Below are 14,509 nucleotides of genomic sequence, written 5' to 3'. Positions count from 1 at the left end.
TATTCACCCATCCACCAGGAGTGAGAACTGTCTTCTCAAATCCCATCACCAAGTGTAACAATAACTCACAACACTGAGCACTTCTGGAGTTTTCAACCTGTTTTTATTTAATTAGAAACATTAACAGAGCCCATATCCCACAGAGAGGAGCCTAGAATTACCTGAGCCTCAAAGCCATGCTGAGAATCATATAACAGTGATTGGATCGCAGTCCCACGTGACCAGATCCAGTCAGCAGATCCGAGTGGAATACATTGGCTGCTGGATCCAGTGCTGAGCACTGAAGGAGAAGCAAGCGGTGAAGAAGAAGATCCCATAGACACAGCCAGAACTGAAAAGCTTTAATCCTGAGGGATATGAGAATGTGTCCCTCGGACAGAAGGGAGACGACACGGATTGGAGACTCTGATTACAGCCCCACCCACGAGGGTCTGACTGAACACCCCAGATCCAGCGATGGTCCTCACAACCCACCGTCAATCAGAAGCACTAGCCCATGACAAGGCTCAGCCACTGCGGAGGAGAGAGAGAGAGCGGTTAGTGTGGGGCTGGGATGGGAACGAGGTCACAGTGCAGACATGGTCACCTCCCCTTCACCTTCTCACCTGGTTCAGATTGAGCTCAATGGCTCCATCTCCATCTTTGGGCAGAGAGTAGAACATTTCTGAAAGAGACAGAGGATCAGTGAGAGGCAGCCAACAAAGCAACCACTGTACGCCCACCCAACTGCTGGCCCCAAACACCCAATACCCAACTGCTGGCCCCAAACACCCAATACCCAACTGCTGGCCCCAAACGCCCAATACCCAACTGCTGGCCCCAAACGCCCAATACCCAACTGCTGGCCCCAAACGCCCAATACCCAACTGCTGGCCCCAAACGCCCAATACCCAACTGCTGACCCCAAACGCCCAATACCCAACTGCTGACCCCAAACGCCCAATACCCAACTGCTGAACCCAACTGCTGACCCCAAACACCCAATACCCAACTGCTGACCCCAAACGCCCAATACCCAACTGCTGACCCCAAACGCCCAATACCCAACTGCTGAACCCAACTGCTGACCCCAAACACCCAATACCCAACTGCTGACCCCAAACGCCCAATACCCAACTGCTGACCCCAAACACCCAATACCCAACTGCTGACCCCAAACGCCCAATAGCCAACTGCTGACCCCAAACACCCAATACCCAACTGCTGACCCCAAACGCCCAACCCAACTGCTGACCCCAACTGCTGACCCCAAACACCCAATACCCAACTGCTGACCCCAAACGCCCAATACCCAACTGCTGGCCCCAAACACCCAATACCCAACTGCTGGCCCCAAACGCCCAATACCCAACTGCTGACCCCAAACACCCAATACCCAACTGCTGACCCCAAACGCCCAATACCCAACTGCTGACCCCAAACGCCCAACCCAACTGCTGACCCCAAACGCCCAATACCCAACTGCTGACCCCAAACGCCCAATACCCAACTGCTGAACACAACTGCTGACCCCAAACGCCCAACCCAACTGCTGAACCCAAAAGCCCAATACCCAACTGCTGACCCCAAACGCCCAACCCAACTGCTGACCCCAAACGCCCAATACCCAACTGCTGACCCCAAACACCCAATACCCAACTGCTGACCCCAAACACCCAATACCCAACTGCTGACCGCAAACGCACAACTCAACTGCTGACCTCAATACCCAACTGCTGACCCCAAACGCCCAATACCCAACTGCTGAACCCAAACGCCCAATACCCAACTGCTGACCCCAAACGCCCAATACCCAACTGCTGACCGCAAACGCACAACTCAACTGCTGACCCCAAACGCCCAACCCAACTGCTGACCTCAATACCCAACTGCTGACCCCAAACGCCCAACCCAACTGCTGAACCTAAACGCCCAATACCCAACTGCTGACCCCAAACGCCCAACCCAACTGCTGACCGCAAACGCCCAATACCCAACTGCTGACCCCAAAAGCCCAATACCCAACTGCTGACCCCAACTGCCCAATACCCAACTGCTGACCCCAAACACCCAACCCAACTGCTGGCCCCAACCCCAAGGCTGCCCACCCATTGCTCTTGCTGGAGTTGCAGTTTGGAAACGCTGGGTGAGCTTGAGACTTACTGAAGATGGCCTCAAGGCGAATAAGACAGGAAACAAAGTTGTCAAAATCGAGGGTGAGATTATCCAGGTCAGAATATCGGGACACAATGATCTGGGATAACTGGTTATTCAGGTGAAAACCTGGAGAGACAGAAAGATACAGAATACTCAAATTTATACTGTGACCAGCACTGACCTCACCCTTCAGGGGCTGAATAGCCTCCTCCTGTTCCTGTGTAACAGGCTCAAGGGGGCTGAATGGCCTCCTCCTGTTCCTGTGTAACAGGCTCAAGGGGGTTGAATGGCCTCCTCCTGTTCCTGTGTAACAGGCTTGAGGGGGCTGAATGGCCTCCTCCTGTTCCTGTGTAACAGGCTCGAGGGGGCTGAATGGCCTCCTCCTGTTCCTGTGTAACAGGCTCGTGGGGCTGAATGGCCTCCTCCTGTTCCCATGCAACAGGCTCGAGGGTTGAATGTCCTCCTCCTGTTCCTGTGTAACAGGCTCGAGGGGGCTGAATGGGCCTCCTCCCGTTTCTGTGTAACAGGCTCGAGGGGGCTGAATGGCCTCCTCCTGTTCCTGTGTAACAGGCTCGTGGGGCTGAATGGCCTCCTCCTGTTCCTGTGTAACAGGCTCGAGGGGGCTGAATGGCCTCCTCCTGTTCCTGTGTAACAGGCTCGAGGGGCTGAATGGCCTCCGCCTGTTCCTGTGTAACAGGCTCAAGGGGCTGAATGGCCTCCTCCTGTTCCTGTGTAACAGGCTCGAGGGGGCTGAATGTCCTCCTCCTGTTCCTGTGTAACAGGCTCGAGGGGCTGAATGGCCTCCTCCTGTTCCTTTAACCCATGCTGCAATGTATTCTCACCAGCTTCCTCCACAGCAACTCGCATCTCAGTGGAGCTCATGGTGCCTGACTGGTCCAGATCATTCTTCTTGTAGATTTTCTGTAAAAATTAACAACGCAAATTGTTTGAATCCAATGCTACCCTGCAACCCCTTGGAAACCCATTACCGAACATTGCTAATAAATACAGCTTCATCACTGTCAACGTGCCATTGTTCACCATTGGATGGCTTGTTCTAAAGACATGGTCAAAACATCTTCCTTTACAGTCAATGTCTTTCCCTTGTTAAACCCCCCACATCAACATCCTGGGGGTTAACCATTGATAATCCCCTTTAACTTTCACAAGATGTGGGTTTCGCTGGCTGGCCCAGCATTTATTGCCCATCCCTAGTTGCCCCTTGAGAAGGTGGTGGTAAGCTGCCTTCTTGAACCGCTGCAGTCCATGTGGTGTAGGTACACCCACAGTGCTGTTAGGGAGGGAGTTCCAGGATTTTGACCCAGTGACAGTGAAGGAACGGTGATATATTCCCAAGTCAGGATGGTGAGTGACTTGGAGGGGAACTTCCAGGTGGTGATGTTCCCATCTATCTGCTGCCCTTGTCCTTCTAGATGGTAGTGGTCGTGGGTTTGGAAGGTGCTGTCTAAGGAGCCTTGGTGAGTTCCTGCAGTGCATCTTGTAGATGGTACACACACTGCTGCTACTGTGCATCGGTGGTGGAGGGAGTGAATGTTTGTGGATGTGGTGCCAATCAAGCGGCTGCTTTGTCCTGGATGGTGTCCAGCTTCTTGAGTGTTGTGGGAGCTGCACTCATCCAGGCAAGTGGGGAGTATTCCATCACACTCCTGACTTGTGCCTTGTAGATGGTGGACAGGCTTTGGGGGGTCAGGAGATGAGTTACTCACTGCAGGATTCCCAGCCTCTGACCGGCTCTTGTACCCACAGTATTTATATGGCTAGTCCAGTTCAGTTTCTGGTCAATGGTAACCCCCAGGATGTTGATAGTGGGGGATTCAGTGATGGGAATGCTATTGAACATCAAGGGGCAATAATAAAAACAAAAAGCTACTGCGGATGCTGGAAATCCAAAACAAAACAAAAACAAAATTACCTGGAAAAACTCAGCAAGTCTGGCAGCATCGGCGGAGAAGAAATCAGTCAACGTTTCGAGCCTCCATGGCCCTTCGGCAGAACTGCAGCCAGTTCGCTGCAGTTCTGCCGAAGGGCCATGGAGGCTCGAAACGTTGACTGATTTCTTCTCCGCCGATGCTGCCAGACTTGCTGAGTTTTTCCAGGTAATTCTGTTTTTGTTTTGTTTTGGATTTCCAGCATCCGCAGTAGCTTTTAGCTTTTTGTTTTTATCTCTGTGTTTAATTGACTGCCACCTCTCTTCAAAAAAATGCCCTCTTGGAAGAAGTACGGTTCTGTCCTCCGACAGGATTTCCGACTGTCTCTTTTTCCCTGTTCACCTTCATTGCTTTCCATTTCTCTCCTGGTGTTTGACAAGGTGTTTACTAAAACCCGCTTTCACAGCCATATCTCCTTTCTCAGTGACTGTCTCCGTCTCCGACTCACCCCACGTGGATTTCAACTGAAATTCCATCCCTCTTGTTTCGAACCCACCCAGGATTACAGGTATCTCCGGGACATAAAACGTTTCTCGGACTGCTGTTCCCGTCGCATTCTGAGATCTACACTCAGTGCCATGCGCCGCCGTATGAACACACTCGACCTCTCCCTCCAGCAGCACCGCCGCACCCTTTTTCAAAGCTGCGCGTGCCCCCAGTTTCATTTTATTCTTCGCCTCATCCGTCGCCTCAACAAGAAACTTTTTCTCTTTCTCTCAAGTGCAAAGGAACGCAAGCTCCAACAACTCATCGACTCCAACACCCATCTGGGACCCTCCACCCCTGCTTGTCCCTCCGTCCTCACCCCATCTTCCAATCCCAGCCGCGTATTCACTATACCCCCTGACCTTCCCCTCTCCGATGCTGAACGTTCAGTGCTCAGCAAAGGACTTAGTTTCATACCCTTACGCCCTCATCTCAATGAATTTCGGGCTCGGCATGATGCTGAACTCTTCTTCCGCCGTCTTCGTCTCCGTGCTCACTTCTTTGGGCAGGAGTCCTCTCCCCGTTCAACGGATCCTTTTACCCACCTCCAATATTCTCCCTCCACTTGGACCCCTCCCTCTGGATTCTTACCTTCTCTTGATCTTTTCATTGAGAACTGTCGGCGTGACATTAGCCGTCTCAATTTCTCTGCTCCTCTCACCCATTCTAATCTGTCTCTCTCTGAACTCACTGCACTCCGTTCTCTCAGGTCCAACCCCAACATTGTCATCAAACCCGCTGACAAGGGTGGTACTGTTGTTGTCTGGCGCATTGACCTCTACCTCGCTAAAAAACGGCTGCAGTTCTGCCGAAGGGCCATGGAGGCTCGAAACGTTGACTGATTTCTTCTCCGCCGATGCTGCCAGACTTGCTGAGTTTTTCCAGGTAATTCTGTTTTTGTTTTATCAAGGGGCAATGGTTGGATTCTCTCTTGTTGGAGATGGTCATTGCCTGACACCTGTGTGGCGCGAATGTTACTTGCCACTTGTCTGCCAATCATCGTGCAGTGATGTCCGGGAGCTGAGATGATTGACCTCCAACAACCACAACCATCTTCCTTTGTGCTAGGTATGACTCCAACCAGTGGAGAGTTTTCCCCATGATTCCCATTGACTCCAGTTTTGCTCGGGCTCCTTGATGCCACACTCGGTCAAATGCTGCCTTGATGTCAAGGACAGTCACTCTCACCTCACCTCGGGAGTTCAGCTCTTTTGTCCATGTTTGAACCAAGGCTGTAATGAGGTCAGGAGCTGAGTGGCCCTGGCAGAACCCAAACTGGGCATCAGTGAGCAGGTTATTGAATATAAATACTGTGCCTACAAGAGGTCAGAAGCTGGGAATCTTGTGACAAGTAACTCACCTCCTGACTCCCCAAAGCTTGTCCACCATCTACAAGGCACAAGTCAGGAGTGTGATGGAATACTCCCCACTTGCCTGGATGAGTGCAGCTCCCACAACACTCAAGAAGCTCAACACCATCCAGGACAAAGCAGCCGCTTGATTGGCACCACATCCACAAACATTCACTCCCTCCACCACCGACACACAGTAGCAGCAGTGTGTGGACCATCTACAAGATGCACTGCAGCAACTCACCAAGGCTCCTTCCACAGCACCTTCCAAACCCACAACCACTACCACCTAGAAGGACAAGGGCAGCAGATAGATGGGAACACCACCACCTGGAAGTTCCCCTCCGAGTCACTCACCACCCTGACTTGGAAATATATCGCCGTTCCTTCACTGTCGCTGGTTCAAAATCCTGGAACTCCCTCCCTAACAGCACTGTGGGTGTACCTACACCACATGGACTGCAGCGGTTCAAGAAGGCAGCTCACCCCCACCTTCTCAAGGGCAATTAGGGATGGGCAATAAGTGCTGGGCCCAGCCAGAGAAGCCCACATCCCGTGAATGAATTTTTAAAAATTTAAATGTAAAAATGAAAAGATCTGTCTTGATATCACTTATGTTGCTCTGTGTTAAATTAGGTGATAGCGATACAGCAGTGAATGCCCTGCAACATTATGATATGTTAAAGGGTGAGAGAAACACAGGTTAATACTGTAACTCACAATTCCCACACCCTCATTACTGGTTTCAATCTGACCACACCAACCTTACCAGAAATTTCTGAATCTTGTCCCACAGCGTCTTGAATTCCACCAATCCCAGTTGGCCATTTCCGTCTTTCTGTTGGTCACTCAGTTAAGCAAAACGTTTGGTGGCACAGAGTTAAATCACAAGGAACAGGAGGAGGCCATTCGGCCCCTCGAGTCTGTAATCACAGGAACAGGAGGAGGCCATTCAGCCCTTCGAGTCTGTAATCACAGGAATAGGAGGAGGCCATTCAGCCCCTCGAGTGTAATCACAGGAACAGGAGGAGGCCACTCAGCTCCTCTCGAGCCTGTTACACAGGAACAGGAGGAGGCCATTCAGCCCCTTGAGAGTGTTACAGAACCAAAGAATTTTAATGGCACAGAAGGAGGCCATTCAGCCCATCGTGTCTGCACCGGCTCTCCAAATGATCGTTATGACCTAGTGCCATTGCTCTGCCTTTTCCCCGTACCCCTGCACATTGTTTCTATTCAAATAATCATCTAATGCCCTCCTGAATGCCTCGATTGAACCTGCCTCCCCCACACTTCCAGACAGTGCATTCCACACCCGAACCACTCTCTGGTGAAGGTTTTTTTCTCACGTCACATTTGCTTCTTTTGCAAATCACTTTAAATCTGTGCCCTCTCGTTCTTGATCCTTTTACAAGTGGGAACAGCTTCTCTCTATCTACTCTGTCCAGCCCCCTCATGATTTTGAACATCTCTATCAAATCCCCTCTCAGCCTTCTCCCCAAGGAGAACAGTCCCAACCTCTCCAATCTATCCTCATAGCTGAAGTTTCTCATCCCTGGAACCATTCTTGTAAACCTCTTCCGCACTCTCTCCAATGTGTTCACATCCTTCCTATAACACGGTGCCCAGAACTGTACACAATATTCCAACTGAGGTCTAACTAGTGTCTTATATAAATTCAGCATAACCTCCCTGCTCTTGTACTCTATGCCCCTATTAATAAAGCCTCGAATACCATATGTTTCATTAACTGCTCTCTCCACCTGTCCTACCACCTTCAATGATCTATGAGCATATACACCCAAGTATTTCTGCTCCTAAAAATTTCACCCCTTATTTTATATTGTCTCTCCATGTTCTTCCTACCAAAATGCATCACCTCACATTTCTCTGCATCGTACTACATCTGCCACCTATCTCCCCACTCCACCATCTTGTCTATGTCCTTTTGAAGTTCCCCACTGCCCTCCTCACAGTTCACAACACTCCCAAACTTCATATCATCTGCAAACTTAGAAATTGTCCCCTGTACACCAAGATCTAGGTCATTAATATATATCAGGAACAGCAAGGGTCCCAATACCGACCCCTGGGGAACTCCACTACAAACCTTCCTCCAGCCTGAAAAATATCCATTGACCATTACTCTCTGCTTCCTATTTTCCAGCTAATTTTGTATCCGCGTTGCTACTGTCCCTTTTATTCCATGAGCAATAACTTTTCTCACAAGTCTGTTGTGTGGCACTGTGTCAAATGCCTTTTGAAAGTCCATGTACACCACAGCAACAGCATTACCCTCATCGACCTTTTCTGTTACCTCTTCAAAAACCTCCAGCAAGTTAGTTAAAAACGATTTCCCCTTTAGAAATCCATGCTGGCTCTTCCTTATCAACCCATATTTTTCCATGTGACTGCTAATTCTATCCCGAATAATTGTTTCTAGAATCTTGCCCACCACTGAAGTTAAACTGACTGGTCTGTAATTGCTGGGCTTATCCTTACAACCTTTTTTGAACAAGGGAGTAATGTTTGCAATTCTCCAGTCCTCTGGCACCACCCCTGAGTCTAGGGAAGACTGAAAGATTATGGCCATTGCCCCTGCAATTTCTACTCTCACTTCCTTCAATATCCTTGGATGTATCTCATCCGATCCCGGTGCCTTGTCAACTTTAAGTACCAACAATCTATTCAACACTTCCTCCTTATCAATTCTGCACCCTTCTCGTGACAGAGTTTCCTCATCTGTCACCATGTCCTGGGTAGCATCTACCTCCTTGGTAAAGACAGATGCAAAGTATTCATTTAATACCTCAGCCATGGCCCCTTCATCCATGTGTAAATTCCCTTTTAGGTCCCTAATCGACCCTACCCCTCCTTTTACCACCCTTTTACTATTTATATGCCTATAGAAGACTTTGGGATTCCCCTTTATGTTGGCTGCCAGTCTTTTCTCACAATCCCTCTTTGTTTCTCTAATATGCTTTTTCACCTCCCCTCTGAACCTTCTGTATTCACAGAATCACAGTACAGAAGAGGCCTTTCGGCCCATCGAGTCTGCACCGACACGTGAGAAACACCTGACCTACCCACCTAATCCCATTTACCAGCACTTGGCCCATAGCCTTGAATGTTATGAGGTGCCAAGTGCTCATCCAGGTACTTTTTAAAGGATGTGAGGCAACCCGCCTCCACCACCCTCCCAGGCAGCGCATTCCAGACCGTCACCACCCTCTGGGTAAAAAAGTTTTTCCTCACATCCCCCCTAAACCTCCTGCCCCTCACCTTGAACTTGTGTCCCCTTGTGACTGACACTTCAACTAAGGGGAACAGCTGCTCCCTATCCACCCTGTCCATGCCCCTCATAATCTTGTACACCTCGATCAGGTCGCCCCTCAGTCTTCTCTGCTCCAATGAAAACAACCCAAGTCTATCCAACCTCTCTTCATAACTTAAATGTTTCATCCCAGCAACATCCTGGTGAATCTCCTCTTGGTTCTCAATTGTATTTTCTACCTGACACCTGTCACAAGTGCATTTTTTCTTCTTTATCTTAATTTCAATCTCCTTTTTCATCCAGGGAGCTCTGGATTTGTTAGTCCTGCCTTTCCCTTTCGATGGAATATACCTTGACTGTGCCTGAACCAATTCTTTTTTGAAGGTAGCCCATTGTTCAGCTACAGTTTTTCCTGCCAATCTTTCGTTCCAGTCTATCTGGCCCAGCTCCGTTCCTGCCCCATTGAAGTCGGCTCTTGTCCAGTTAATTATTTTTACTCTGGATTGCCTATCGTCCTTTTCTATCATCATCCTAAAACATACAATACAATGATCACTGCCTCCTAAATGTTACCCTACAGACACTTGATCTACTTGGCCCACCTCATTTCCAAGAACCAGGTCTAACAGTGCGTCATTTCCTGTTGGATTGGACACATACTGCTGTAGAAAATTCTCCTGATCACAATCTAGGGACTTTTGCCCTTCTCCACCCTTTACACTACCACTGTCCCAGTCTACATTCGGGTCATTAAAGTCCCCCATTATAACTACTCTATAATGCTTGTATCTGTCTGTAATTTCCCTGCAGATTTGTTCCTCTAGGTCCTTCTCACTGTTTGACAGTCTATAGACTACACCGAGCAATGTAATTGCTCCCTTTTTGTTCCTTAGCTTGAGCCAAATTGATTCTGTCCTTGAACCCTCTGGGACATCCTCTTTCTCCAGCACTGCAATGCTCTCCTTAACCGATACCACCACCCCTCCTCCTTTCCTACCTTTCCTATCTTTTCTAAACACCTTGTACCCAGGAATATTTAACACCCAGTTCTGCCCTTCCTTCAGCCAGGTCCCTGTTATCGTTACAGAGGACTGTGAGGTCATTAAACCCCTCAAACCTGTTGCACAGGAACAGCAGAAGGCCACCCAGTCGCTTGGGTCAGTTTGAAAGTAAGAAGAGAAGGCCATTCAGCCCGTTGAGAAACTTGCACAATAGCAGGCCAGGCAACAGGAGATGGCCTATCAGCAATAGTGAGTTAAGGATACATCCATGAGGTTCACCATATTGCGGCAGGTTTCCAGGCCAAATCCATCAGTTTTAATGTCCGAGCCTAGACGTGAACAAACACAGCACAGTATAATTACACAGCGAAACACAGCACGGTGTCAGTACGGAGAGATACACAGCACGGTGTCAGTACGGAGAGATACACAGCACGGTGTCAGTACGGAGAGATACACAGCACGGTGTCAGTACGGAGAGATACACAGCACGGTGTCAGTACGGAGATACACAGCACGGTGTCAGTACGGAGATACACAGCACGGTGTCAGTACGGAGAGATACACAGCACGGTGTCAGTACGGAGAGATACACAGCACGGTGTCAGTACGGAGAGATACACAGCACGGTGTCAGTACGGAGAGATACACAGCACGGTGTCAGTACGGAGATACACAGCACGGTGTCAGTACGGAGATACACAGCACGGTGTCAGTACGGAGAGATACACAGCACGGTGTCAGTACGGAGATACACAGCACGGTGTCAGTACGGAGATACACAGCACGGTGTCAGTATGGAGATACACAGCACGGTGTCAGTACGGAGATACACAGCACGGTGTCAGTACGGAGAGATACACAGCACGGTGTCAGTACGGAGAGATACACAGCACGGTGTCAGTACGGAGAGATACACAGCACGGTGTCAGTACGGAGAGATACACAGCACGGTGTCAGTACGGAGATACACAGCACGGTGTCAGTACGGAGATACACAGCACGGTGTCAGTACGGAGAGATACACAGCACGGTGTCAGTACGGAGAGATACACAGCACGGTGTCAGTACGGAGAGATACACAGCACGGTGTCAGTACGGAGAGATACACAGCACGGTGTCAGTACGGAGATACACAGCACGGTGTCAGTACGGAGATACACAGCACGGTGTCAGTACGGAGAGATACACAGCACGGTGTCAGTACGGAGATACACAGCACGGTGTCAGTACGGAGAGATACACAGCACGGTGTCAGTACGGAGAGATACACAGCACGGTGTCAGTACGGAGATACACAGCACGGTGTCAGTACGGAGAGATACACAGCACGGTGTCAGTACGGAGATACACAGCACGGTGTCAGTACGGAGATACACAGCACGGTGTCAGTACGGAGAGATACACAGCACGGTGTCAGTACGGAGAGATACACAGCACGGTGTCAGTACGGATATACACAGCACGGTGTCAGTACGGAGATACACAGCACGGTGTCAGTACGGAGAGATACACAGCACGGTGTCAGTACGGAGAGATACACAGCACGGTGTCAGTACGGAGATACACAGCACGGTGTCAGTACGGAGAGATACACAGCACGGTGTCAGTACGGAGAGATACACAGCACGGTGTCAGTACGGAGAGATACACAGCACGGTGTCAGTACGGCGAGATACACAGCACGGTGTCAGTACGGAGAGATACACAGCACGGTGTCAGTACGGAGATACACAGCACGGTGTCAGTACGGAGAGATACACAGCACGGTGTCAGTACGGAGAGATACACAGCACGGTGTCAGTACGGAGAGATACACAGCACGGTGTCAGTACGGAGATACACAGCACGGTGTCAGTACGGAGATACACAGCACGGTGTCAGTACGGAGATACACAGCACGGTGTCAGTACGGAGATACACAGCACGGTGTCAGTACGGAGATACACAGCACGGTGTCAGTACGGAGATACACAGCACAGTGTCAGTACGGAGATACACAGCACGGTGTCAGTACGGAGATACACAGCACGGTGTCAGTACGGAGATACACAGCACGGTGTCAGTACGGAGATACACAGCACGGTGTCAGTACGGAGATACACAGCACGGTGTCAGTACGGAGAGATACACAGCACGGTGTCAGTACGGAGAGATACACAGCACGGTGTCAGTACGGAGATACACAGCACGGTGTCAGTACGGAGAGATACACAGCACGGTGTCAGTACGGAGATACACAGCACGGTGTCAGTACGGAGATACACAGCACGGTGTCAGTACGGAGATACACAGCACGGTGTCAGTACGGAGATACACAGCACGGTGTCAGTACGGAGATACACAGCACGGTGTCAGTACGGAGATACACAGCACGGTGTCAGTACGGAGATACACAGCACGGTGTCAGTACGGCGAGATACACAGCACGGTGTCAGTACGGAGATACACAGCACAGTGTCAGTACGGAGATACACAGCACGGTGTCAGTACGGATATACACAGCACGGTGTCAGTACGGAGAGATACACAGCACGGTGTCAGTACGGAGAGATACACAGCACGGTGTCAGTACGGAGATACACAGCACGGTGTCAGTGCGGAGAGATACACAGCACGGTGTCAGTACGGAGATACACAGCACGGTGTCAGTACGGAGATACACAGCACGGTGTCAGTACGGAGAGATACACAGCACGGTGTCAGTACGGAGATACACAGCACGGTGTCAGTACGGAGAGATACACAGCACGGTGTCAGTACGGAGAGATACACAGCACGGTGTCAGTACGGAGATACACAGCACGGTGTCAGTACGGAGATACACAGCACGGTGTCAGTACGGAGATACACAGCACGGTGTCAGTACGGAGAGATACACAGCACGGTGTCAGTACGGAGAGATACACAGCACGGTGTCAGTACGGAGATACACAGCACGGTGTCAGTACGGAGATACACAGCACGGTGTCAGTACGGAGAGATACACAGCACGGTGTCAGTACGGCGAGATACACAGCACGGTGTCAGTACGGAGAGATACACAGCACGGTGTCAGTACGGAGAGATACACAGCACGGTGTCAGTACGGAGATACACAGCACGGTGTCAGTACGGAGAGATACACAGCACGGTGTCAGTACGGAGATACACAGCACGGTGTCATTACGGAGATACACAGCACGGTGTCAGTACGGAGATACACAGCACGGTGTCAGTACGGAGAGATACACAGCACGGTGTCAGTACGGAGAGATACACAGCATAGTGTCAGTACGGAGAGATACACAGCATGGTGTCAGTACGGAGAGATACACAGCACGGTGTCAGTACGGAGATACACAGCACGTTGTCAGTACGGAGAGATACACAGCACGGTGTCAGTACGGAGATACACAGCACGGTGTCAGTACGGAGATACACAGCACGTTGTCAGCCCGAGCCCCAATAACCCTAACCAATTTTTCACTTACGACTTGAAACCACTTTGTTTAGAATTCGCTGCAGACCAAAAGCAGAAATTTCTTGTCCCTGAGTGAGAGAAAATTTCATTTTCAACCTGATGAATTTTACCCTAATCAAAATCCTCAAAACTCCTTCCCAATCCCAGAACAAACCATTCCACAAGACCCACAACAAATTGTTGCTGCATCAATACCCCCATCTGCAAACTCCCAATCCCAATACACCATCCCAACGCAAAGCGCCATCCCTAAATACCCTAACCACCGCCTTAACCAACGTGCTAAACACCCCCAAAACATCATCCTAAACACCCCAAAACATCACCCCAAATACCTCTAACCACCACCCTAACCAACGTGCTAAACACCCCCAAAACATCATCCTAAACAACCCCAAAACATCACCCCAAACACCCCTAAACATCACCCCAAACACCACCCCAAACACCCCCTAAACATCACCCCAAACACCCCCTAAACATCACCCCAAACACCCCCTAAACATCACCCCAAACACCACTAAACATCAACCCAAACACCCCTAAACATCACCCCAAACACCCCCTAAACATCACCCCAAACACCCCCTAAACATCACCCCAAACCCCCCCAAACATCACCCCAAACACCCCTAAACATCACCCCAAACACCCCCTAAACATCACCCCAAACACCCCTAAACATCAACCCAAACACCCCTAAACATCACCCCTGACATCCCTAAACATCACCCCAAACACCTCTAAACATCATCTCAAACATCTCTAAATATCACCCCAAACACCCCTAAACATCACCCAAACACCCCTAAACATCACCCCAAACACCCCTAAACATCACCCCAAACACC

At 50.1% G+C, this 14,509-nt stretch overlaps 1 protein-coding gene across 1 annotated transcript; it reads right to left on the bottom strand.

Annotated features, from left to right (window-relative positions):
• Positions 1 to 231: 231 nt before the first annotated feature.
• Positions 232 to 13,747, bottom strand: LOC144677034 (calpain-1 catalytic subunit-like). The gene is made up of 7 exons (XM_078537304.1): positions 13,669 to 13,747; positions 10,460 to 10,524; positions 6,693 to 6,761; positions 2,979 to 3,057; positions 2,143 to 2,262; positions 606 to 664; positions 232 to 513 (listed from the first exon to the last, which is right to left on the bottom strand). The coding sequence occupies exons 1-7, from the start codon at positions 13,745 to 13,747 to the stop codon at positions 490 to 492; spliced, it is 495 nt and encodes a 164-aa protein (XP_078393430.1). The 3' UTR covers positions 232 to 489.
• Between the last annotated feature and the right edge of the window lie 762 nt (positions 13,748 to 14,509).

The sequence above is a fragment of the Cetorhinus maximus genome, unplaced genomic scaffold (genome assembly GCF_964194155.1).
Source record: "Cetorhinus maximus unplaced genomic scaffold, sCetMax3.hap1.1 HAP1_SCAFFOLD_2152, whole genome shotgun sequence".
NCBI classification, from domain to species: Eukaryota; Metazoa; Chordata; class Chondrichthyes; order Lamniformes; family Cetorhinidae; genus Cetorhinus; species Cetorhinus maximus.
The sequence above is the reverse complement of the archived record's forward strand: the minus strand, read 5'-3'. Positions and strand labels throughout refer to the sequence as shown.

Bases quoted from the DNA above. Each gene is read 5' to 3' on its own strand.
- LOC144677034 (XM_078537304.1), bottom strand. From the start codon at position 13,747: ATGAAATTTTCTCTCACTCAGGGACAAGAAATTTCTGCTTTTGGTCTG. The intron at 10,525-13,668 runs GTAAGTGAAAAA...GTTCACGTCTAG, and splicing joins AAACAAAGTGGTTTCAAGTC to GCTCGGACATTAAAACTGAT. The intron at 3,058-6,692 runs GTAAGGTTGGTG...TAATTTTTACAG, and splicing joins ACAAGATTCAGAAATTTCTG to AAAATCTACAAGAAGAATGA.